This window comes from Mesoplodon mirus (genome assembly GCF_964341445.2).
Source record: "Mesoplodon mirus genome assembly, chromosome: 14".
Lineage (NCBI taxonomy): Eukaryota > Metazoa > Chordata > Mammalia > Artiodactyla > Ziphiidae > Mesoplodon > Mesoplodon mirus.
In genome coordinates, this window is record NC_138990.1 from 82716886 (window position 1) to 82743188 (window position 26303).

The 26303-nt window shown below is 44.6% G+C and overlaps 1 protein-coding gene across 1 annotated transcript in view; it reads left to right on the forward strand.

Annotated features, from left to right (window-relative positions):
- Positions 1 to 21933, forward strand: part of ARHGAP25 (Rho GTPase activating protein 25) — a 45767-nt gene extending 23834 nt beyond the window's left edge. The window contains exons 4-10 of the mRNA XM_082643333.1: positions 1427 to 1634; positions 6729 to 6861; positions 11012 to 11085; positions 12972 to 13093; positions 13897 to 14093; positions 16738 to 17264; positions 20045 to 21933. Coding sequence (XP_082499459.1) covers positions 1427 to 1634; positions 6729 to 6861; positions 11012 to 11085; positions 12972 to 13093; positions 13897 to 14093; positions 16738 to 17264; positions 20045 to 20252 — 1469 coding nt within the window. The 3' untranslated portion in view covers positions 20253 to 21933. The remainder of the gene's footprint in view (positions 1 to 1426; positions 1635 to 6728; positions 6862 to 11011; positions 11086 to 12971; positions 13094 to 13896; positions 14094 to 16737; positions 17265 to 20044) is intronic.
- Positions 21934 to 26303: the final 4370 nt, after the last annotated feature.

Sequence of the window (26303 nt, forward strand, 5' to 3'; positions counted from 1 at the left end):
CTGTGGCAATTGGGGAAGAAGTGGGTGACTATTAAAAACAAGGACAAACGTGCTCAGGTAGACCAGTTGTTTAAATAGCAGGATGGTTTTGAACAATTACAGGAGAGGAGACCACAGCAGGGGGAGGTGAGAGAGGAGTCCAGCCTGGCCTAAGGCAGTGGGAAGTGGGGAGGACACGGTAGATTCCAGAGAGATCGCTGCAGCTCTTTACATGTGGCATCCACGTTAATTAGAGACTGGATAAAGGGGACCAATCAGAGAGAATCATGGGGAAAACCAAAGGGCTTTGGGAACAGTGTCCTAGCGACTGAAGTGATTAGTGTAACAGAGCCCTAATTATGCCAGAGAGAAAACCAGGCAGGACAGAGCTGAAACCATGACTGTCTTCTGAATCTCCAGGACACAAAGGGCATGGGGCCCTGGGGCCCCATGGGGTCCAGCCAACCAATGACCTGATTTATAAACTAACCTTGTTATACTGCTGGGGTGGGGAAATTATAGAGCCAAGTGCTGGCAGGGCTCAGTGGAGATGGTCCACACATGCTGGAGCGAGGGGAGGGAAGGGAGGGAGGGAGGGAATTACACTGAAGGCAGTGTAATTTGGAAAAATATTTTTAGAAAGCAATTTGCATACTGTAGTCATTAAAATGTTCAAACCACTTGAACTAGTAATTCTACATGTGGCAATTGGCCCTAAGGAAATAGTCCAAAAGAAGGAAAAGCCTATGTTCAACCATCCAAATGTTAATTAATCAATTAAGCAATTAATTAGGAATTATACATTGCACTATATACATTCCAGGAACTCTGCTAGGGGCGTGGCCACGTTCGCCGTGGCAATGCTCATAATAGTAGAGCCTGGTAAACAACGTAAATTATTTTAAATGCTTCAATGGTTTAATAAAGTATGAGACATCCGTATGATAGACTATTATGCTTTAATGCTACGTGACACAAGCAGAATTCAAAATGGCCTGCTTGCTTCTCTTGAGTTTACTGCCTGGGCTTGAATTCTGACGGTACTGTGTCCTGGCACCTGACCTTGGCAAGTTCATTAGCACCTCTAAGGCTCAGTATCTTTCATAGGAAGGCGGGCAAAATGATACCAACATCTCATGGGATTCCTGTCAAGATTAAATGAGAAAAGGTGTAAAAATTTAGCATGATTCCTAGCACAAAACAAGCACTCATTAAAAGTGGGTTGTTATTTTAAATATGATAAATGTGGACAAACTGAAAAAGACTGACAGACTGCTTCAAGTGGACCTCCCCCAATTTATAGCCCCAGGAAATATTCTGTGTGATTTGTCTTCTGTGTTTTGTTTAGTATTGCAGAAAATCAAGAAATAGACAAAGCACTTTGACCTATCAGCTCCTCCAAGGGAAGTCAGAGTGATGGGCAGGCTCTGCTTTTTTCTTTTCCCAGCGGTGTTCGGCCAGCGCTTGGATGAGACCGTGGCCTATGAGCAGAAATTCGGCCCCCACCTGGTGCCCATCCTGGTGGAGAAGTGTGCCGAGTTCATCCTGGAGCACGGCCTGAACGAAGAGGGCATCTTCCGACTGCCTGGGCAGGACAACCTGGTGAAGCAGCTGAGAGATGCTTTCGACGCGGGGGAACGGCCCTCCTTTGACAGGTATGCGGTCCTTGCCTCACCTCCCCCGTGCCCTGCTTGGCTGAGAGCACCTCTCTCTACCAGTTGAGCTATGGGACTCACACAGATGCTTCCAAAAGCCCTGGTTTGCAACAGAAAGAACCTTTTGTTTTGCTCATAACTCAGAATTTGGGAGCCTGGAACACAGTTAGAGGAGCATTCTGATAATTTAGGTGAGAGATGATGGAACTAGAACTGGCGCCTTGCAGGGCAGTCAAGAGGTGTTTAGGGTATGGTGGGAGGGGAAGGGTGGACTAAGGGAGAAAGGTGGGACTTAGCTCAAGGCATGTACTTCGAAGCAGATGAGGGGTGGAGAATTGCTGAGCTGCCTGTACCGACTCTGGGTGGTGGATAAGGCACCATGTCCATATCCAAGGGCTCCATGGTCTTCCTCAGCTTTCCAGAAATGGCCAGAGCCAGGACTTCTTAACTTGGGAGACCACAGTTCTGTGCAACTCTGAATTTGGTTCTGAACCCTTTGGGAGGGAGTGCATACCGACATCTTGGCGTTCTCCCAATCTCCTCTGTGGAGGTTGCCCAGTCCTGTTTGGGGCATTCCAGATGCAACAATATTTCTTCCACCATCCCCCTCCCACCCCTGCTGCTGCAGCCACCCTGCCAAGGTTTCCTTCTCTGCCCTGCTCAGCAGGTACAACCACCACCCGACATTGTATACTTTCTGTCTGTTGTGCAATATTTGCCCCAGTTGCCTGCACGTGCTTGTCCTGCTGGCAAGAAAGAGCCACTGTTGTTTCCAAATCGGCAGCCCATAAACCAAGATTCAGTGAGACGGGCCTGAACTCTTCCAGTTTCCAAAGGCTGAAATCCCCCCAAGAGCTTATTTACGATAGAGGACTCAGGCTGATCCTGGGAAAATCGTGAACAGCTAAGTGTGGTGCTGTGTGGATCATCTCACCCTCCCTCTCCCTCACCTCCCACTCCAGTCGCCAACGATGCCCACCCTGCCTCGGAAGCATCGCCGAGACCCGTCTGTTTCTCTCCATCCTCAAAGCCACTGTCTTAGTTTGGATAACCATACGTCTGTCTTTGCTGCCCTTGGCATGCAATAGGTTAATTTATCAAGGTGCTGCATTTTATCAGGAAAGCAACTGGTGAAGATGTTACTGGAACTAGAGCAGGTTATGGGCATCAAATTTAGAGAGCTTTCAGCTGGACCATAAATCACATTTCATTATCAGGCACCTATTCAATCAAGTTCACTACCTTTATATTCACTTTTCTTTTTATGTTTTTAACTAGCTTTATGTTGATCAAAAAATACAGATGGATTGTTGCTAAGGCAATGAGAATAGTAGGCCAGGAGGACTAGAGGTGATTGTGGGGATTGTCAAGCACCTGCCCAAGGCTTGAGCTTCTGCATCTGTAAAGTCAGCCTGGCTGGTAGACTTGGAGTCTTTGATTCTGTGAAATATTTGGGGCTGGAGGGAGGAGAGTTACCACACCTTGTCATGATAGCTCCACCCCCTAGAACTGAGGAAAAGAGTTTACACATCCAGAAATAGGAAGGGTGACCTGTGGCTCTTCGGAGTCCTCCCAGGGATGACTCTTGGGTCCACGTGACCCGTGTGGGTGCTCACCTAGATCCTCTACATAGGTCATGTATGAAGTTCCACCAGAGATCCCCCAAATTGCCTCACTAGAATGAAGAAAAACAAAGGCGCTCTTACTTGGTAGATTCTACTGGATGTATCTGGCGCTCATTAAACATATAAACAGTATGGGATGGATATCCATCTACTGGGATGGATACTGCCAATACACAATACACTTCCCATACCTATATTTCTGTGAGAAAAGGACAGACATGCCACATTATAAGGTCAGTGCTACAAGGGAAGGGTAGGCAGACCAGCTGAGAGGCCCTGGCTAATCTCTGATGGGTCAGGCGTTGAACTCAGAAGTTCATATAACATCATATAAGGATGTTCCATTAGGTTGGAGGAAAAGCAGACTCAGGAAAAATCATGCTGGAAACTTAGATTATAAGCATGACATCTGATCCAGCTCTGTTACAATGGGGGCACAAACATTAAAGCAAAAATTTAAAGACATAACTGTAGACTTTCCATTGTGTTAAATGCCAAAAAATGAAAAATAGATGGTATTAATACCATCTATTTTTCATTTCATTCCATTTTTTCATCGTCTTTCATTCCAAAAGGAGGCTTTTGACATGGTCTGCTGGATTTAGAATGCCCCCCCAAAAATGACACTTAAGCTGAGACAATAAACAAGCCTGAGGACTTAGCCAGACCAAGCAGCATTATCTTCCCCTGGCAAAATGAATTGGGAAGTTTTCTGTGGTTTGCAATATTCTATGATGATTTAGATGGCTAACTGTGTTTTTTGATGATAATTTTGAAGTATCAATCCTATATGTGTGGTTACAACCCCTTTCTCTTTTCTAATGTTGGCTATTAGTTTCTCCTGATTGAACTATCTATGGAGCTTGTCTTTTTTTATTGCTGTTTCTCTTCAAAAGTTTCTGGTTCTTGATGTATCATCTATACTGTTTTTCTCATTTCAAATTCTTTGTTTTCCATATTTGCTCTGTGGGTATGTTTTGAGTGTTGGGGGCTGTGCCAGTGATGGACAGTGCATTGGAGAATGGAGTCGTGGAGCCAGGAGGCCAGATAGGGGCTTGCAGAATCCTGACAAAAGACCATGGCCTTCTGGAACAGGACAGGGAGTGAGGCCTAGAGGGATTCCTGGGACATTTGCTGAGTAGGATTAGAGGATGTGGGGTGAGGAAGAGACTTCAATCAAACCTGAGACCCTGGACTCTGATTAAACCCCCTGGGTGGATTGTGATCCAGAGGATTTAGGACAAAGGAGATTTTAGGACTTAGGAGAATGCTGCTCCTGCAAAGTGTCAGCTGGCTGTTGTCCTGCCATTTTCTCGGGAACTTCTCCTGCATTTTGACGAGAGGGCTTTGCCAAGGTATTTTTAGGCAGTGACTCAGCAGGGAAGGCTTTTCCAGAATCCCCACCTTAAGTGAATGGTCTCCACCCCCGATTTCCTGAGGGCAGCAGTGGAGCAGAGGCAGGGCTCTGTGCCAGCTCACGTTCTCCTTTGGAGGTAGAGTTCACAGGCTGCAAAGTGGGGAACGTTTCCAGAAGACAGTTCCAACCACTGGCTGTCAAAAACCAAAAAGAAAACGTTTACATGAAACGTCAAGATAGAGAGCTCCACAGTCAAGCCTTGATGTTCTGGTTTCTGAGGCCTCAAATGCCTGCCTTCTTCTCCTGCCCAATTCCACCCCTCCCGGCCCTCCTCCAGGATGTGATCTCACCCAGCCCAGCCACTTCTATGTCCCCAATGCTGAAGCCCAAGAGCCACTCAGATCAGCTGGACCTCTTGCCCCATCACAGCTTTTCAAAATACTACTGGGAGTGTCTCTTAAAGATACCAGTTTTTCTTTTTCTTTCTTTCTTTTTTTATTGAAGTATAGTTGATTTACAAAGTTTCAGGTGTATAGCAAAGTGATTAATTTATATAAATATGTGTATGTATATATATATATACATATGTATATATGTATTCCTTTTCAGATTCTTTTCCATTGTAGGCTATTATAAGATATTGACTATCGTTCCCTGTGTTATACAGTAGGTCTTTGTTGTTTAGCTATTTTATATATAGTATTGTGCATCTGTTAATCCCAAATTCCTATTTATCCCTCCATCCCCCCTTTCCCCTTTGGTAACCATGTTTGTTTTCTATGCCTGTGAGTCTATTTCTGTTTTGTTAATAAGTTCATTGGTATCAAATTTTTTTTAAGATTCCACATATAAGTGATATCGTATGATATTTGTCTTTCTCTGTCTGACTTACTTCACTTAGTATGATAATCTCTAGGTCTATCCATGTTGCTGCAAATGGCATTATTTCACTCTTTTTTATGGCTGAGTAATATTCCACTGTGTATACACACCACATCTTCTTTATCCATTCATCTGTCGATGGACATTTAGGTTGCTTCCATGTTTTCACTATTGTAAATAGTGCTGCTATGAACATTGGGGTGCATGACCAGTTTTTCTTGATATGAAATAAATATTTTTCACTAATGAGTTTCAAGTATATGGTATATTCAGACTCATTTTCTCTTATAGAGCTGCGGAATAAACACAATAGCTCCATAAACCAGGGATCAGCAGACTTTTCTTAAAGGGCCACATATGAAATATTTAGGCTTTGCAGGCCAGACAGTCTCTGCTGCAGCTCCTCAACTCTGTTCTTATACCAGAATTCAGCCAAAGACAATACAAAAATGCATGAGCATGGTTATGTTCCTATAACACTTTATTTATGGATGCTGAAATTCAAATTTCACATGATTTTCACATGCCATGAAATATTCTCCTTTTGGGTTTTTTCCCCAACCATTTGAAAATGTTAGATCCATTCTTAGCTCACAGGCTGTCCAAATAAAGGTGATGGGCCAGGCTTGGCTGGTAACATGTATATGACTTGGTAACATTTGAGTCTGCATAGCTCTGTCACTCCATGAGGACAGGGATCCTGTGGGTCCCTCAGGTTCACTGCTGAAACCCTAGTGCCTGACATAGTGTCTTGCACCTAGTAGGTTCTCTCAACACATTGGTTGAATAAATGATTGTGTGAATATATGAATGAATCCCAGACCTATTTTAAGCTCTCTGATAGACTAAAGAGATCAATGGGTCATAGCTATATGGAGTTACCACATGAAAAACTAGAGACTAAGTAGAGAATGCTCAATTGTACTAAGTGACTTGGAGAAAGAAGAAAGCACTGAAGACTAGAATAGTTTAACAGGCTTCTTGGAAGAGTAGACCTTAAACTTATCTTTGAGGCAGTTAGGTAGAAGAGATAAAGGAAAAGGTGTTGGGAGGTATTATTCCAGAAGGGGGAGTTGCAAAAATATTTTGGTCAGATACATCTTGATCAGATTCTACTCCTCGGCAAAATTTCTTTTTGGAAGCTGGGATCTTATTCAGTGGATCACCAAGGGGGAGGTGAGGAGAGTTCTGGAGTTTTGTTTTCAGAAAACGTTGTTTGTTTTTTTCCAGAGATACAGATGTGCACACGGTAGCCTCCCTGCTGAAGCTCTACCTCCGAGACCTCCCAGAGCCAGTGGTCCCCTGGAGCCAGTATGAGGGGTTCCTGCTCTGTGGGCAGCTCATGAATGCAGATGAGGCGAAGGTTTGTATCTCAATAGAGTTAGTTGTCCTGCTTCAGAAGAAGGTGAGGGTTACTGAACACTATTCTGGTAGGCAAGCAACAGTGGGTCATGGGTGAACCCCATAACTTTTGGTGAGATACTTTGTCAAACTGGAACTCTCAGCAACAAAAGTCCCATGAATCCAATCATGGTGACAGCCTTTATGGGATGCTGCACTCCAACAGAGTACTGGACTAAATACCCCCAAGTCACTCTAAAATTAGTAAGAGAATGAGGATGCTTCTGAGAAGGGTTTCAAGCAATATGGCCTTGCTAAGACCTGCTGGGACAAAAAGACAGACTGACCCACTTGGAGGGCAGGGGAGAGGTCCAAATGTTCTAGATCTGTGATGACCATGCATGTCACGCATGGGTATACAAGAAACACATGTGCCAGGGAGAGGAAGGACGGAGCTTTTCTTGGTTCCTTTCAGCTGCAGCTGCCTGTAGGGTCTGCAGCCCCCATCTGCAGCATCACGCAGCTCCTCTCCAGCAGGAATTTTGATCCTTATATAAATTGTTTCCTTAAAGCCCTTATAGTCAACATGTTAAACAAACTAACCAACCAGCAAAAGAAAACCTGACTGACAACAATAAAACCATGATGGTTTTTAACCAAGATTTGCAAAGCTAAATGGCCCATGAATGCATTTGTTACACAGCTAATAAAGGGGTCTAACTGCCCACTTTGGGGAGGTTAGTGTTCAGCACTACTATGTTAAAAGTTCTCTCTGGCAAAGTGGCGCACAGAAAAACTTGCAGTAAATTTAACTTTGATTTTGCCATTTAGTAAATGATGCATTTTCTGTGAGACTCAGTTTATTTACTTAGCCCAGGAGAACTTTCTACAGTGATGGAACTGTTACATGACTGCACTGTCCAACGTAGTAACCACTAGCTATATGTGGCCACTAGGCACTTGAAATGTGGCTAGCACAACTGAGGAACCAAATTTCTAATTTTATTTTATTTTATTTTATAATAGTCACATGTGTCAATTTGCTGTTGTAGTAGACAGCACAAACTTAGACACATTTCATAATAACGGGATCGTTTTGAGGACCATGGGATATGTGTAACAAGTGAGTGACATTTTAAAATTATTGATTCAAGGGGATGTTTAGTCTCTGCTCTACTTCAGAATTTATTGTATAGTATGCTCCCAGAAAAAGTATATATATATATGTATAATACACACACATATGTGTGTGTGTATGTATGTATGTATATATATATAATCATTGAATAGATAGTGCCCTAGCCCTGGAAGAAAGTACTGCTGTGAGAACTTCCATCCTGATCGAGAGGGAAGAGACTCACAAATTAAGTAGAACCTGGTACAAGATAAAAGGTGGTTTTATATTTTAGCATTAGGAAAGAAAGAGCACGATAAGGATGCAACTAACGCACTCTAGCCTTTGTAGCTATTTTCCAACACAAAAATTAGGTTGCATGATGTGATTTTAGGATATTTTGTGTATGATTTATGAATTTTGGGGGGGTTAAAATAGGATATGGAAAGTCTTAATTTATACAGGCATATCAGCTCACCTTTGCAAAAGTAATACAACTTTATGGAATAAGGTTTAAAAGTTGGCTAAAAAGATGAATGCTTCAGGTGACATCTTGCCCCACAGCTTCAGGGAAAGGAAAGGAGATCCGTGGATGCAGTTCTGACAAGCAGACTCCCACCCCTGAACTTCCTTGATTTAGACCTGCTGCTCCCAACTTTTCTCGATCTCAACATATTTGAGAGTTTCTAATCCATGGTAACACAGATCTGGACAGGGTGAGGGATCACAGCCTCTCTCATGGGTGAAAACATGGCAGAGGCAGTCGCTGGGAGGCGTGAGTCTAAAGCAACCTTTGCAAAGAATTTACTTGACTAAACTGAAGAGGAGGGAATCAGTATGAAGCAGGCATTCTAGATCCAGTGGGGCTGCACCAAGTCACTGCATGCAGGCCGACACGCCATAGGGTGCCTTTTCCCCTGGAGGAGCTGCTCAGGTCTGAGGAGAGCCTGTGAGTCTCATGTGCACTGGTGCCCTTTTACAATCATGACATTGTAGACGGCGACTGCAGACACTATAGGCACAGTGAGCGAAAAGAACAAAGAAAATTCACTGTCCTTCCTCTTCCTGGCACTTGCATTCCCTGTAGGACTGTCTCTAACATTCAGTGTCATCATGAAGCTATAACCTTCGGACCTCTCACCTGCCTTCCAGCTTGGTCAGCCTGTCCCTGGGTTCTAGCAGCTCCCAGCAAAACCATATCGCATGAAACCTCAGTTCTCAGAAACATTCTCCTTCTCACAATACTTTTAAAGTGACTTGGGGGGCATTTGGTTCTGGTCGAATTCTTTATTGGAGAGTTATAGCTCAAGCATTTATTAAGCAAACAATTACTGTGAGTATGATTATCAAATAGTTCTTGCCTTAGAGTAGCTCTGAGTCGGGGAGGAGGGCATAATCGCAGATGAATAAAAAAACACAAGGTACCAAAAACAGTGAACCTCTCCAGGCTATTCTTGCAAGTTCCTGTGGATTTATAGTTATTTCAAAATTAGAAGTTTTATAAAAATAAAAATAAACAAATGGGACCTAATGAAACTTAAAAGCTTTTGCACAGCAAAGGAAACCATAAACAAGATGAAAAGACAACCCTCAGGATGGGAGAAAATATTTGCAAATGAAGCAACTGACAGAGGATTAATCTCCAAAATTTACAAGCAGCTCAATATCAAAAAAACAAACAACCCAATCCAAAAATGGGCAGAAGACATAAATAAACATTTCTCCAAAGAAGATATACAGACTGCCAACAAACACATGAAAAGATGCTCAACATCACTAATCATTAGAGAAATGCAAGTCAAAACTACAATGAGGTATCCCCTCACACCGGTCAGAAGGGCCATCATCAAAAAATCTACAAACAATAAATGCTGGAGAGGGTGTAGAGAAAAGGGAAGCCTCTTGCACTGTTGGTGGGAATGTAAATTGATACAGCCACTATGGAGAACAGTGTGGAGGTTCCTCCAAAAACTAAAAATAGAACTACCATACGACCCAGCAATACCACTACTAGGCATATACCCTGAGGAAACCATAATTCAAAAAGGTTCATGCACCACAATGTTCATTGCAGCTCTATTTACAATATCCAGGACATGGAAGCAACCTAAGTGTCCACTGACAGATGAATGGATGAAGAAGATGTGGCACATATATACAATGGAATATTACTCAGCCATAAAAAGAAATGAAATTGAGTTATTTGTAGTGAGGTGGATGGACCTAGAAACTGTCATACAGAGTGAAGTAAGTCAGAAAGAGAAAAACAACTACCATATGCTAACACATATATATGGAATCTAAAAAAAAAAACCCAAGGGCTTCCCTGGTGGTGCAGTGGTTGGGAGTCCGCCTGCCGATGCAGGGGACACGGGTTCGTTGCAGGGGACACGGGTTCGTGCCCTGGTCTGGGAAGATCCCACATGCTGTGGAGCGGCTGGGCCCGTGAGCCATGGCCACTGAGCCTGCGCGTCCGGAGCCTGTGCTCCGCAATGGGAGAGGCCACAGCGGTGAGAGGCCCGCATACCGCAAAAAACAAACAAACAAAAACAAAACAAAACAAAAAAACCCCAAAAAACAAAAATTCGCTCTGAAGAACCTAGGAGCAGGACAGGAATAAAGACGCAGACATAGAGAATGGACTTGAGGACATAGGGAGGGGGAAGGGTAAGCTGGGACGAAGTGAGAGAGTGGCATGGACATATATACACTACAAAACATAAAATAGATAGCTAGTGGGAAGCAGCCACATAGCACAGGGAGATCAGCTCGGTGCTTGGGATAGGGAGGGTGGTAGGGAGACGCCAGAGGGAGGAGATAATGGGGCTATATGTATATGTATAGCTGATTCACTTTGTTATACAGCAGAAACTAACACACCATTGTAAAGCAATTATATTCCAATAAAGATGTTAAAACACACACACACACACACAACTATGGGAACGGGAGTGACTGCCAAAGTGTTGCTTCTGCAGAGATACACCAGTTATGCTCCAGGGTCCCATTGCTGGCAAGTGAGCAGGCTCTTCTACTGTCATTAAAAATCTCTTCCCAGGCTCAGCAGGAGTTGATGAAGCAGCTCTCCATCCTTCCTCGAGACAACTATAGCCTCCTGAGCTACATCTGCAGGTAAGAGGCACCTGGTATCAGTTCCATAATTTTCAGCCATACCAGAAAGAATCCTCCAGTTAGAGGAGGAAAGAGTATCTCTGTGAACTCAAGAGATTCTGTTCCAGACCTCTGAAAGGTCAAATCTATTCACGTAGCACTGAGGTAGTTTCCTGTGTCCCCAAGATAATTGAAAGGATCCCGGAAAATCTAATCAGCATAAAAGGAAACATGCTTCCTCCTCCAAGCCTGCCCCAGTGCTGCCCAGAGTCCTGGGACAGGCATTAGAACCCAGAATCCTTATAATATTTCTAGACTTTTCTCCCATCTTCCTGTCTCTGGACCATAACTTAGTACCCCAGAGACATTCATTCCAGGCCACCTTTCTTAATTCCCTTTCTGAGGACGGACCTGCTATGTGCTGTCTCTGTGGCAACACATAGCATATGGATTGACCCAGATCTGGCTGAGTTGGGAGCCTGGATCTCCATGTCAGACATAGCTGAAAGTTATCTTTATTTTTTTAAAATTTTATTTAGTTTATATATATTTTTTGGCTGCGTTAGGTCTTTGTTGCTGTACGCAGGCTTTCTCTAGTTGCGGCACACGGGCTTCTCATTACTGTGGCTTCTCTTGCTGTGGAGCACAGGCTCTAGGCGCACGGGCTTCAGTAGTTGTGGCTCGTGGGCTCTAGAGCACAGGCTCAGTAGTTGTGGTGCACGGGCTTAGTTGCTCTGCGGCATGTGGGATCTTCCTGGACCAGGGCTCGAACCCGTGTGCCCTGCATTGGTAGGCAGATTCTTAACCACTGTGTCACCAGGGAGGCCCTACTTTTATTTATTTTTTAATAATTTTTTGTAGTTTCCGGATGATAAAAGAGTTACATGCTTGATATGGAAACTAGGAGAATATAAAATACTGTAAATAAATGAAAATTTCCCCAAATCCCCTCACCCAGAAAAAGTCACTGTTAATATTTGTGTGTGTTTCCTTCTGAATGTTTTTGTCTCTGTGACAGATCATTACATGAATCAATATAAATACAGGGAAACAATTTTTATACCAAATTAGAAATATATTTTTTAATAAAAAATATATACATATATACTTGTATCCTGCTTCTTTTGGCTAAATGTTGTATTGTGAGCATTTTCCTATGTCACAAAGTAGGATTATACATGACTCCATAATATTCCATAATGTTTCCTCATTTGGACACCCCTCCCCTGCCACTTATTTGATAATTTCTCTGTATTTGGAATTTTATGTTGCTTCAGCCGATTCACTTAAAAATGGTTTTTAGAGACAATATTTAGAAGTGTTTTTTTCTGATATTTTCAGGTTTTTAAAATAGTGAATCTGAGAGCTTCATTCCTCAAATAGGTGGGATTACAGCAAAAATTCAGTGTTAGTTTTTGAGCACTTGCTGAGAATTTGAGATGCTTGGTAGTGTAACCTGAGGATGAGAGCAAGGAGGCACCATGAATTCCCATTTCTGAGATCTTCCCACAATGAAGTTTTCTTCTCTGGAGACTCCTCTGGGATAGGTGCTGAGAGCCTGGGAGAGAAGCCTGTAAAGTCAGGACCAGGGATAGTCAAACACCCATTTTAGTCCTTCTTGTCTCCTCTTAGCTCCCTGAACTGGACCCTGCCTCCTGCTGATGTGACTCCTCACCCACCCCTGGCCCCAGTGCCACCATCAGCAGCTGGGTTGCTTGTGTCTCTTCTTCCTTGATCTTGAATCTTTCAGGGGGAAGCTAAATTCTTGTAGTCAGAGCAGACTGGTCCCATTCCTGAGACCAGAAGTAAAGAGTTGAGACCCACCTCTGGGATCCTGTGGGTACCTGGAAGTGCTTCCTTGTGGCAACTTTCTATTTCCTACTCTGGGATTTCCTGGTTGCCCACAGGTTTCTCCACGAAATCCAGCTGAACTGTGGAGTTAACAAGATGAGTGTGGACAATCTGGCTACTGTGATTGGTGTGAATCTCATCAGGTCGAAGGTCGAAGACCCTGCTGTGATCATGAGAGGTACGCTGGTCCTGTGGTGAAGGTAGGGGCAGAGGAAGTAAAGACTGACATCGCTGCCAAATTGCTCTGCAGTTTGCCAAGCATTTTCCATTGATTATCTTGTCTGAGTTGTAAAATAGCCCTGTGAAATAAGCAGGCAGGAATTATGTTCATTTTCCAGATCACAGCAGAGCAGAGAGGGTAAAGATTTACCAATCATCACACAGTATGATAGGCTAGCACGAAAACAGTTAGTGTTTCTTAGTCTTTTATTACTTTTAAACATCCTTAGCCAGAGAGAGCAAACAAGTGTGATTTTATAAGACAACTCCCAAAGAGGTTACTTGTAAAGCTGCGCTGAAAAGACTTCTGAGGTAGTGTCTTGGTTCAGTGAACAAGAGTCCTGACACAGAGTACTGATGTCTGCCATGGTTTGGGGGAGGCAGTATGCCTGGTATGCATTCTCTATGCACGCAATAAGAAATCAGATGTCATATTGAGGGTCACATCAAGAGAGAAAGATGTCTTCATTTCCTCTCCTGTTGTATTGCCTATAACCTGATCAAAGACTGATCCAGAGGACTGTAGGCCGAAAATAACCCTCTTCCACCCCACTGCCATACCCTTCTTCTATCCCATCCCATTCACCACAATCTCCTACCCCAAGCAATTAAGAAGGGCCCTGTGAGGAGCAAATGAGGTCCTTTGGGGCCATGGGGTTTTAGAGTCAAATTTAGAGACATCTCATGGGTGGAGAACCTTGAGGACCACCTGCCCTCTGCCCCATGGTCCAGCACTACAAATCTCTTTCTTCTTTCTTTCAGGGACTCCTCAAATCCAAAGAGTGATGACCATGATGATCAGAGACCATGAAATCCTCTTTCCCAAGTCCAAGGATGCACCCTTGTCACCCCCTGCCCTCCAAAATGACCCCAGGAAACCTCCAGTGGCACGAAGCTCTGTGGGCTGGGATGCCACTGAGGACCCTCCAATTTCTAGGACAGACAGCGTCAGTAACATGGTAAGGTACAGAGAGCCTTCCTCCTTCCATCCGACTCTTCCTTCGGTCCAGGTCATCCCATGTAAGAGCTGCTCTGGAGTGGCAATTTAGGGAGTCCTGGGTGATGCTGTGGCAGTGGGCACAGCTGATATAGACCCATTTGAATGAATCTTGAAAGCCTGGCCTCTTTCAAAATCTAGTTTGCAGTTGGTAACCTGGAGGTGGGATTGGTGACATGTGTGCCCATCCCCCAGTGACTACGCAATGGGAATTCTCACTAAAGCCCACTCTAAACCCCTTTAAACTTAGTCCAGGGAAGTTCGATGGGGAAACTACATACCACAGTGTTAATGTTCTAGTGGGAGTTGTTGAAAATTCCGGGTGAAAGTCCAGAGAGAACGGTTTCCTGCTAAGCCATGAAACGTGATTCCTTTCTCAGAGTATGTGATGTGTTTGTGTAATATTTCTCATTCCCTGATAAGCTGTCTCAGCAATGTCAACCCCCTCATTTGTACTGAAGGGTTGGGGCTCACGTTCACAATGTCAAAAAACTCTGCAGACTCTGAAATTTAGACTATTTAGGCCAATAATTTACGAAGCTCAAATATTTTAACGTATTTATAGAGGCAAATATTTTTTAAAAGGACATGTGAACATATATACAGCTTAATTCTTTATGTGTGGTCAAGGAATGAATGTAAAATTTCCAGTTCACCAGGTAATGTCAGTTGACTACTGTTAATCCTGAGGATGATTAAGAATGTATTGGAAAAAAGATGGTGGTAGTTGTGATTTTTCTTGGGTGATGCCTGTCTGGACACAGTGCATTTACTAATACTCTAAAATCAAATTAATATTTAGAAATGTTTATACTTCATATAATGAAATCATCCTAGACGTCTTTGAGAGTAGCCATTGTTGTACTCATTTGACAGGTTTCTGTATTTATTGTAACAGTAGGGGCAGCAATGGACAGGCAGTGTGCTGGGAACCTTAAATAGATCACATCTGGATTCCTCACCGTTACTCTGTAGGGAAGAATTTATCATCCACATTTTATAGCTGAGGCGCTGAGTCTCAGGGAGGTTGACCAACTGTCCCAAGATGACAGCGGTAGAATGGTAGAGAGTGGGACTTAGATCTAGTTTGCACCTCAGGGCCCAGGTCCTTCTGATTCCAGGTGGAGTTGCCAAAGCAGGTGATGAGCTAGAAGCATCAGACAGACAGCTTGAGCCCTGATTTTCTCATTTTAGGGTTCAATCTTTTTCTTTTTAATTTAATCTAAAAATATATACACATGACTCAAGAAAGTCAAAACAAAAGAAAGAGATATGTTTAGAACTCCTGCTCCCTCTGCTGTCTTCACCCACCTTATTCTTCCCTGCCTTTATCAGTTTCTTTTTTATCCTTCCAGTGTTCCTTTATGCAAATATAAGCAGATATGAGTGTAAATTGTTATTTACCTCCCTTTTTACACAAAGTGTAACATGCTCACTCTCTCCCTCTCCACACACACACACACACACACACACACACACACACACACACTACTGTGTATCTTGAATTTTTCTGTTTAACAGATACCCTGGAGACCTTTTCATGTCAATACATAGGCATTACCTCATACAGCCTCAAGTTTCTGGCAGATGTATGGTGTTCCATCCTGTGCATGTACCGTGATCTACTCAGCCAACCTCCATAGATGAACAGGTTTCTTTTACTCCTTTGTACTACAAACAAGGATGCAATGAATAACCTTGACCATACTTCATTTTGTGCTCAGGCAAATATATTTCTGGGATAAATTCCTAGAAGTATGATTGCTGAGTCAGAGGGTAAATAGATTTGTAATATGTAATTTTCATTAAAATTGTTAAACAGTGGTTGTGCCATTTTGCACTTCCACCAGCAATGCATGAAATAACCTATTTCCCTATAGTTTCGCCAGCAGAGTGTGTTGTCAGATTTTGGAGGATTCCCATCTGTTAGATGAGAACTAATATTTCAATAATTTTAATTTCAATTTGTGTTTTTCCTGTTATAAGAGTGTTCAAACATTTTTTTTTAATGTGTAAGGGCCAGTTGCATTTTTCCTCCATGAACTCGCTGATCTTGCTCTTTGCACATATTTATATTAGTCTTTTTCTTCTCAATTTTTATGAACTTTATGCATTACAGAGAGTAGCCTGTTGTCTGTGATATACATTGCAAATATGTTTGTCAGCTTGTCATTTCTTCTTTGATTTAGCATGTGGTGGTTTCTTTGTTTTATTTTTAATTTTGTGGGTCATGGAAACACATGTGGATTGAATTTATCAAATTACTCTTACATGGCTTCTGGATTTGGGTCATAGTTAGAAAAGCCTCCCTCCCCCCCATTCTAAGGTTATAAAAGAATCCTAGTTTAGGGCCCTTTACCACAAGCAAACAGTTGATTTTAGTCAGCAGTTTACCTCTAGAGCATGAGTTCCTTCAAGTATAATATCCTTTTGAAAAAATGCCACACAGATAATCAACTAATGTGACAAATTAGGAGATGGTCTTCTAATTGAGTTTCATAGGTGTGTGGCCAGGAGATACTTTCTTTCAAGTCTCTAATCCTTATCTTGGGAACATGACACATGTGGGAAAAACCCATGTAATATCCGTGGTCACTTTTTTCTAGGCCAGCGACTCGGATGCAACCAGCCCCACTGGACAACGGCCAAGTGATGGGTGTCTAGAAGACAAAGCATCCAGGGAAAAGCCAGGAGATTGGAAGCTGCAGTCACGAAAAAGGACTCAGACGCTCCCTAACCGGAAATGCTTCTTGACATCAGCTTTGCAAGGTACCAACAGCTGCAAAGTAGAGATCTTTAAAAATGAGTTCTGGTCATCTTCTTCAGAGGGGAAGGCAGGGGACGGGCACAGGAGAACGCTGTCTCAAGGTGTGCCACAGTTTTTCGACTCCCAGCGGACTTCCACCTACGATAACGTCCCCACCCAGCCGGGGTCCCCTGGGGATGAAGCCGGTACACTATCATCCCAGGCCTGTGACTCCAAGAGAGATGTTCTTGCCAGCCTAAACTCTGAAACCGGGCCTGGGAAAAAGAACTCCAGAGAAGAGGAACTTGAATCTTTGCAGAGGATGGTCCAGGAGCTGCGAAAGGAAATAGAAACACAGAAGCAAATGTATGAGGAACAGATTGAAAAGTAAGTCACGTCCAGAGGGCCCTGGGCAGCCAGTCACCTTCCATCTTAAAAGCAATAGGGATTGTTCTCCTCTGCCAAAGAAGTGACATTATAAAACTTCAGTTACAGAAGACGCTATCTACAGCAGTTGGGCCTAATGAGAAACAGGGCAAAGGCATTGAGGAGATGACTAAATTAGTGAAAACTCTAAGCTTTACCTTACATTCATGAAAAGTTAAATATGTAGCTTAAGTAGTTTAATCAACTGTTTCCAAACAGTGGTTGTTTAAGCATCAACATGTCTTAATGAATTAAGAGAAATTTTTAAAATTTTCATATTAATGTCATTCATCAACTCTGCAAACATTTATTGAGCACCTACTATGTGCCAGGCACCATCTCAGCTGTTAGAGAATAGCACTGAACAAAAGCCCTTTTGCTTATAGAGCTTTCCTTCTGGTGAAGGCAGACAGAGAATACAAATAGGTAATTAAAACATATGTTATGTCAGATGATGGAAAATGCTAAGGAGAGAAATAAAGCAGGGCAGGAGGTTGGGGAGCTCAGGAAGGGGGTTCCAGTGTTACATAGGGTGGCTGGGGAAGGCCTCACTGAGAAGGTGACACTCGAGCAAAGGCCTGAAGGAGGGGAGGGAACTAGTGAGGTCCACGTGGGAGGGGTTGGGGTGGGTTTGGGGGAGAGCAGGCAAGGCAGAGAGAACCGAAGTGCAGAGGCTATGGGAAGGGGGGTGTCTGGCGTGTTCATGCAGAGGAAGAGTGGTGGTTGGTGGAAACAGGGGAGTGACTGATGGGAGAGGGCAGAGAATGCAGAGGGCCTGGTCAGCCACCTGAAAGCCTAAGGGGGGCAGAGCTTCTGGGCACCTCTGACCTGACTGAGGCTTCACTGGGTCAGGATCGCTAACTCCCCATGATCTCAGACTGCAGCGGGTGAACGGAAGCGAGGCCGGTGACATGGCCGTTGCCACCATTTCACACAAATCTCTAAGATGCTCGGACATGATTTGCTCACTTGAGTAGATAAACTACTTTCTTGAAATCTTTTTCACACCACTGATTTTTCCTGGGAAGAAACCTCAATCCAGATTTGCCTAAAGTCACACTAATCAAAAGTTAGTGAAATGTGAACCTAGTGGGGTTTTCGAACGACGGGTACTTTTCAGTCCATAGAGACTCAGGTACATGAAAGGAAGACTTTGGTGAGCCTGATCCTTTGTTCCCTGAGGAGGGCCACCCATCTAGAACAACACATAACTTCTTGTCTAAGAACCTGAAATCAGCTGTTTGTAGACTCTGAGACTTGGGCGACATCTTGGCAGTGACCAAGGCAGCCCCAGAGCAGACACTGAGCCCCAGTTTCTAGCACGGGGGTCATTGACAGGGTGGGGAAGAACTGGCTGCCATTGAGGTGGCCGCTCCTCCTGAAGGGAACAAAGTCTTTTGAATCCACTGTTAGGGGAGCCTCCCATTCCATCCTCGGGAGAGGAAGGAGAATTAACAGTCTACAGTGCCTGCTCTAAGCTTCATGCTTCAGACACGCCTTCTCATATAATCCCCTCAGTTATCCCGTGAAATAGGTAATACCCCCATTTTACAGAAGAAATGGGAGTTTAGGAAGTATAAAAAGGTTGCACAGCTAGTCATTGGTGGGGCTGGGATTTGAACTCGGGTCAGCCAACCTCCCAAATCCACTCAGATTCTACCTCTCCACTGGAGTCAGTGGTCAAGGTCCAGCATGGTGTCTCTTTTGAGGTTTCCCCCCAAAACAAGAAGGATATGGAGAACTCAGAGAAGAAAACTAAATTTGTAATGGGTGGAATTCCAGAGGAATGAGACTAATTTGGCTTTAAGAAGAAACAGGCAGGGGCAAGCAAGGCTCTGAAGAGGGGCCATTGACTGCAAAATGGACCAAGGCCCTTGAAGATAGAAGCCAGAGATGGGCTCAAACAGGAACTCAAGTCTCCGTATAAAAATGAGCAGGCCATTGGGTAGCAGGGAAGCAGCATCTCACAGAATGAAATTCTGAAGCCACTTTCCAATCATAGCCTCCTCATAGGCCTGAAATTCCCTCCTTTGGCTCAAAAATGTCATATGTACTCTCATTCCCAAGGGTTAATTCAGCACAGCCTGGAGGGAGAGAAATGGGCACCTGAGACTAGACTAGGATTTTGGCCAGTAACAGTGAAAATCCTGCGAATTCAGGAATCCAACAGATCCTTCACTTGGAGTGGGATTCAGAAGCAAGGGTGGGACTGGCAGGAGAGTTGCTCCCAAGGGGCAGCTCCCCCAAATTCTCCAAATCTTGGTCCCCAGGAGCCTTCGTAAGAGAAGGCTCTGGTCCGTGCTCTGCAATGAAGCAGGATGAGAAAGCATGCATGTGTACACAGGTGCCGGGAATCTGGAATCTGGATGGGGTTCAGCAGTCAACCTTTCCACTGAGCAGGACAGAGACAAGGCGCTGTGGGGCTATAAATATTAGAGGTGGTCTCTTCATTCAAAGACTTTATTGTGTGGTGGGAGATACAAAACACAAAACGACATGAAAAACAACACAGGAGATGTCATGATATGGATGACAAATGACAAAAAAGGGGACAGGCTCTGGGAATTCAGGATTACTGGGAAGTCCTCCTGTCGGGGGTGGGACATAACTAGGAAGTACAGGTTGGAGATGGGTCTTGGGATGTGGAAGGTAAAGTGGACAGAGGGGGTTGAGGACAAGGCTGAAGGGAAAGTCTAGAGGTCACACCCCGTCCTTTCATTCTTTTCTTTCCTTCCTCGTAGGCTTGAGAAGGAAAATTATGATGTGTGGGCTAAGGTGGTGAGGCTCAGTGAAGAACTGGAGAAGGAGAAGAAGAAGTCTGCAGCCTTGGAAATCAGCCTCCGCAACGTGGAGCGCTCCCGGGAGGATGTGGAGAGGAGGAACAAGGCCTTGGAAGAGGATGTCAAGGAATTTGTCAAATCGATGAAGGAGCCCAAGACCGATGCTTGAGGGTCCCAGGAGCACCACAGAGAAAGCCTGCAGAGACCCAGCAATGCTCCCTTTCTCGCTGCTAGCTGATGACCAAGAAGCAATATTCCTCCCTAAGAAGGAGAGGACAATTTCCGGGGGAAAACATCACATTTCCCAGTAGATAAGTCAGTGGAGTTTGCAGGAGGATAAGCGTGAGCAGGGACTTGTGTGGACATCTCCGAGCCCCGGGGCTGTATTCAAAGGGATTGCATTATTCCAACGTGGTCTCAGGTCGAGTGAAGCGGCACCTCCTGTGGTTGAATGGCTGTGTCCAATGGAGCCTCTGCTGCAGGCCACATCCCAGGACCCAGGCAACAGGCTGACCCCAACAGAGGCTGGACTGAGGAGTTGGTTCTTTGTTTCCTGTGTGGGACATTTCACCTAGTCAGATGGCCTCCGAGTGTCTCTGAGACACAGGGGCCAAAAATGATATTCAGCTTTTGATTTCTCAGCCATGGTGGGCTGTGTTTTGAGGGGCTGCACCTACTGAAGCCAGGACCCCATTCTGCCACCCCACCCCCACCCCGTGATGCACACTCTCTAGGGCTGCAAACTCGAAATTAGTATTAGGCAAAGACAAAACAAGCAGTAAACTGGATTTATGAAAGTAAAAGCAATTAGAAAATTAGATTCAAAAAAAAAAAAAAAAAAAAGCAGGGCTATTGGCAATCCATACAACACCACTATGAGAGTAAAAGCCTCCCCTGCCTGGGGACAGATGCACCCCTCTCTGGGCACATGGCTTGATGAGCAGGTCACAGGCTGCATTCCAATCCCACTTGCCTTTCAGGGGCCACGATTGCATAGAGCAGGCCCACTATGATACAGCTTCCTTAGATGCTAGTTGGGTGTTTAGATAGTAACAGTCATCCTTCTGCATTAAGCCACCCTGGCCAAGGCCCCTGGTGAGGCCCCAGGCCTTGAGAGGTAGGATGGTGGAGTCTTTAGTGGTTTTTGTCATTGTTCTAGTTAGGTGGTCTCCAAGCTCTTTTGACCCTGTGCCCCATCAATAGAAAATATTTGAGCATACATTCCTCAACATAGGTATATTTATTTATTTATAAATTGTACACACGTACTACTCTATTGCTATATCATAAAACATACACAGGACAAAAATTGAATCATGATGAGATAAAAACAAATGTAAGTAGGTATTCTCAAATGTGCTTTTAGCTCTGGAAACTCCTGGCCCAATTTCCCAGCACGTATTACCTGTACTAATGTTACATAGTTCATCCCATTACACCCATAATTTTCTTGAACTCTTGAAGCCACGTGGCTGAATTAGTGGTTTGGAATCTCCGGTTACCACAGTGAGAGTTTAGCCTTCCGCAGCATCTGTGTCTCCTTTATTCCTTTCTCTCCCTTCGTTTTCTCCCTTTTGCTCCTCCTCTCTGTGTTTTCTTTACTCTGGTTATTCCCCACTGCCTGTGGCCATGACATATTACTCACAGAGTGAAAGGGATGGACAGAGGGTCAGTGTTTCTCAGTCCTGCTACCCAGGCCCTGCTCCACCCACCTCCAGCCCCCCAAGGACAAGACTGACAGAGGACAAGGATGACACTTAGAGCTCCTCGTAGAGACTTGCTTACAGCAGATTGGGGGCGGGGAGACTGATTTGGAACATTATTAAGTAAAGCAATAAAATATTGGATTTCCTGGAGTTGATTTGTTTTTCAGTTGCAGAGTAGCAAACAGAAACACTTCCTGAACACCTAATGTCCACTGATGAGTGTCTATGGTCCTGCCAGACGTGTGGCATGTTCTCCCATGGGTTCCTGGCACGGACCCTTTGAATGCTAATATAGACTTGAGTATGGAAGTAGCCGGCTTCACAGTTCCAAAGGGAACATTTGTTTGAAGGAGCAAAGAGGAAGCCCTGAAGCCTGTTTGCTTAGGGGTCCATGTTATAGGACCTCGCTGGGTCTCAGGCTGGGTGGAAGGCCCATGTTTGAATCCCAAGCCCCTCCTGGTCAGGTGATACTTCTCATTCCACACCTTTTGCCAGAACTGCAAGATCACAGAGCGGCAGGTCCAGCATCAGAAGCCAGAATATCAAGTCTTCTTCACAATCGGGGAGGGGACCTGGCTTGCCTAAGGTGCTCCTGTGCCACCCTCCATATGAGGAGGACACAAGAAAGAGTTTCTCCAGGACCCCAGGCCGTCGTGAGTCTAAGGAAGGGCCAGGGAAGAAGATCTGGGGTCTGAGGCCACTGTGCTCAATGCCCCAAAAGACCACCTATGCTATGCATCGCAACGTAGCTCCAGGCCTCACCTGGACCTGGGAGCCAGTTTCTGGAAGGCAGAGCCAGACTGACCTATGTCATGGGTGCTCTCTTGGACCCAGGAGCTCCCACTGTTACTTTCAAAGCCCTGCCATGGGCAGGATCTACTGAATCTGTCTTTTTCCAGCCACCCACTCTCTTTCCAGCCTTCCCGTCTCTTCTACTGGCACAGCTGCTGAGAACTCCAAAAGGTCTGCAATATGCATGTTAAAACCCCTTGCCCTCTTCCCACCAACATTCTACATGTCCTCACAGCCTCGAGCATGGCGCGTTAGGGCATTTTCTCCTAAGTGTGAGGTACATCTGATGGTTTTCCATATGTGTGTGCACTGGGTAGGACACTTTGTATTAGGGGATTGGCTGGGATGAGTCCTGTCTACATCCGCTTGGACCACTCTAAAGAAATCCCACGGACTCGGTGGTATCCATTTGTCACAGCTCTGGAGGCTGGAGTCTGAGATCAAGGTAGGTGAGGATCCTTTTCTGGGTGGCAGGCTTCTGGTTGTATCCACACATGGCAGAAGGGGGTAGGGAGCTCTGTTGGGCCTATTTTGTAAGATATTAATCCCATTCGTGAGGGCTCTACCCTTATGACTTACCTCCCAAAGGCCACATCTCCTAATACCATCACCTTTGGGGGTTAGGATTTCTACATGTGAATTTTTCTGGGGGGATAGGGTGACAAACAGACCAGAGCAATTCTTTTCCAGTGAATCTTGGTCAGTCTGAGGCCTGGAGAGATGGAATGTGACGTCACTAGTACAGAGTCTGTTGCCGAGGATGCAAACAATAAATGTTTTGTTGTTGTTGTTTTGACCAATTGTTTAAGTCCCGCTCAGAGGCCCATCCTCTCAGGAAGCATGGAGCAGGGGACTCCAAAGCAGCCCAAGGCTCTCAAGAAGGCGGGGGAAGGATGCAGCACGGCACAGTAGCTGATGGCTGGGCTCCCAGCTCAAGACAGGAGGATGTGTGTGCACTGACGTCATGTAAACTTCCACATTCCACCCCTTCCTCTGCAGATACCATCAGGCTGTGTGCTGGCCCGGGAACAGAGAGATCACTTAGAGGCTACTCCTGCCATTCATGTGGGCTGCCTTCACAAGAATGGCATGAAATCTTTCATCCTGCAGGAGAAGCCTGGGTGAAGGGAGGCCCCAAGGATGAAGATTCAGCTGCTGCTCTGGAGATTCAGCTGTTACACAAGACTGGCCTTTGGTCAGCAACAGAGAGCTGCCAAGTGACTTCAGACAAGGAGTGAGCAGAGAATACCAACAAGGATGTGCAATGCCAGCCTCTCTTTCCTCTGATGCCTGGAAACTATCTTAGGATCATAGAAGAATAGCACTGGAAGGCACCCTTGAACTTGTCTAATCTAACCTGTTCATTTAATGGATAATGAAACCGAGACTCAGAGCCAAGTGAATTGCCAGTGTTTATGCAGCGATGAGGAAGAGGATTAAAGGGCTCTTCTGATCCACTGTTCAGGGATTCTTATGATTCATGGCTTCTGTCCAAAAGTTCTCTCCCCCAGTTTCACAACCATGCTGTGAAACTCATTGTCAGTCGCTAAATGCTTCCAGAATATAGAGCTGGCTCAACTCTTGGTCACAACAAGACCCACCTCATATGATGCCAGTTTCCGCTTCCTCTGCATTTCCAGTGCTGTCCTGAGACAGTGGTTCTCAGACTTGGCCTCACAATAGAACCTCCTTAAGGATCTGATGCTCAGATCCCACCCCATAGCAACTGAATCAGAATCTTAGGGATGGGGCCTGGGGATTTTCTTTTCTTAAAAAAACTTTCCAGTTAATTCTAATATGCAGACAGGATTGTTAAACATGGTTCTAAAACTGCTAAGTTTGGCTCAAGTCATGACTAATGATAATATTAAATCTACCTGCTCCCCTTTCCCATCTCCAGTCAACACAACTGTTGATTTATCATGTGTTCACTCATTTAGGATAAGAGATGCCTACAAGATAGAAAATGGGTTTAGGATATGAACCCATTTTTTAGATGGGGAAAACTGAGCCTGAAGATGTTACCAAAGAATTTCAGTATAACAGTAGTTTAGTCATTGAAGAAGTCCCAGGAGTTTGAGACTTCCTTAATACCTGGGGATACACTCAGCTTATACTTTTAGGGTTGACATAGGCCAAGGAGATAAGCACTTCAGGGCTTGAGTTAAAGCGTCCTGAGAACAACTCTGATTAAAACCGTCTCCCTTTCAGATTCATAATAGATTGAGAAATCTCTACCAGGAGCCTTTGGGATATTAACCACAGATGAGACATTCCTGGGAGACACCCCTGAAACTTGCGTTAATCATTAGTACCATCTTTATACCACGTAGTTATCTGATTCCTAGCAGAGAGCTGTGTAATTAGAATGGGAGCCTGGTGGGGTCAGTTGTGCCGTGGGTGGAGAGGTGGATGGAGTGTGAGACTTCACCATGGAATAGTGCAGTGGGGGATGCTGGTCACCTGAGAGCACAGGGCATACAATCTGAGATGGGTGAAGAGGTAGGGACTTAAAAGGGGACAGGAGGACTCAGGTAGCAGGATGGAGAGCTCATTTGCCCTCAAGCAAAGCTGACAACTGGTCAAAGTTGGCACTTTGACCACCTTTTCTGCTCCCTTCTCCCATTTACTGATTGGTGTCCTCCCAGCCTGCAAGGCCCATCATGTTCAGATATCATCCTGGATCCTTGATCGATGTCATCATCAACATCATAACAGGAACTACCATTAATAAGGAACAATTACCATTTATTCTCTGTGCCAAGGATTTTGTACATGTCATCTCCTTTAAACATTAAATCGACTCTTGGATTAAATGCTACTCTACCAATTTTACAGATGACAAAATTGAGGTTTCAATGTAGCAGAGCTGGGAACTGACACAAGTTTGTCCAATTTGCCCAATGCTATGGCCCTCATGTAGAGGAGTACAACATAGAAAATGATCTCTTAAGTAATGATAGATTAAAATAAAATTTCCAAGAACGTTCCAAGTCTTTTAAGGAGAGAAGACAGGTGTGGGTCCAGGAAAAAAAATCACTAATTTTGCCTTTTCTGATTCAGCATCAATGTGGAGAAATATCTGCAGTCAGATGCCTCCCCACAACCCCGGATCTCACCCCACCTGCTTGCCCTGAGGATGGATGGGGGCCACACATCACCTGGTCTTTGCCTGGAGTCAGTTCAGGGTCCCATGTCATCGGCTCCACACTTAAGATATCTATTGGGAATAACTCTGGGACTGGGGTCTCCTAAGAGCCTCTGTTTCTACTGTGCTAAGAAGTCAGTCTCTCTACTCTGAACTTTCTCACTTATTCTCAACCCTCTTTTCCATTTATTTAGAAAACACTTTTCTCTTCCCACGAGCCTAGTAGGGCCCTCAGTGGGCATGCTGGATGCTTTTGAAGGATGTACTGTCAATGAGATCGTTGGGAGAGAGAAAAACCTCCCCCTGTTCCACGTGGAGGCGGATGTGGTGGCAGGGGTGGGGACACAGTGTCACGCGTTCCCCATCCTTTCCTCATCTTAAGATATGTCATAAGTTAAATATATGCTCTGCCCTGTGGAACCTTAACCTAAAACAGATCATTCTGTCTGGAAGCGTGCAGCTTCTGAGCAGAGGGCACTGGACAATCTTCAGTCTGTTTCACATAGTCTGTTTCCTAAGTACTCCTGGTAGATCAGCGAGCAGAAGAAATGTCGCCATATGAACTGCTCTAAAA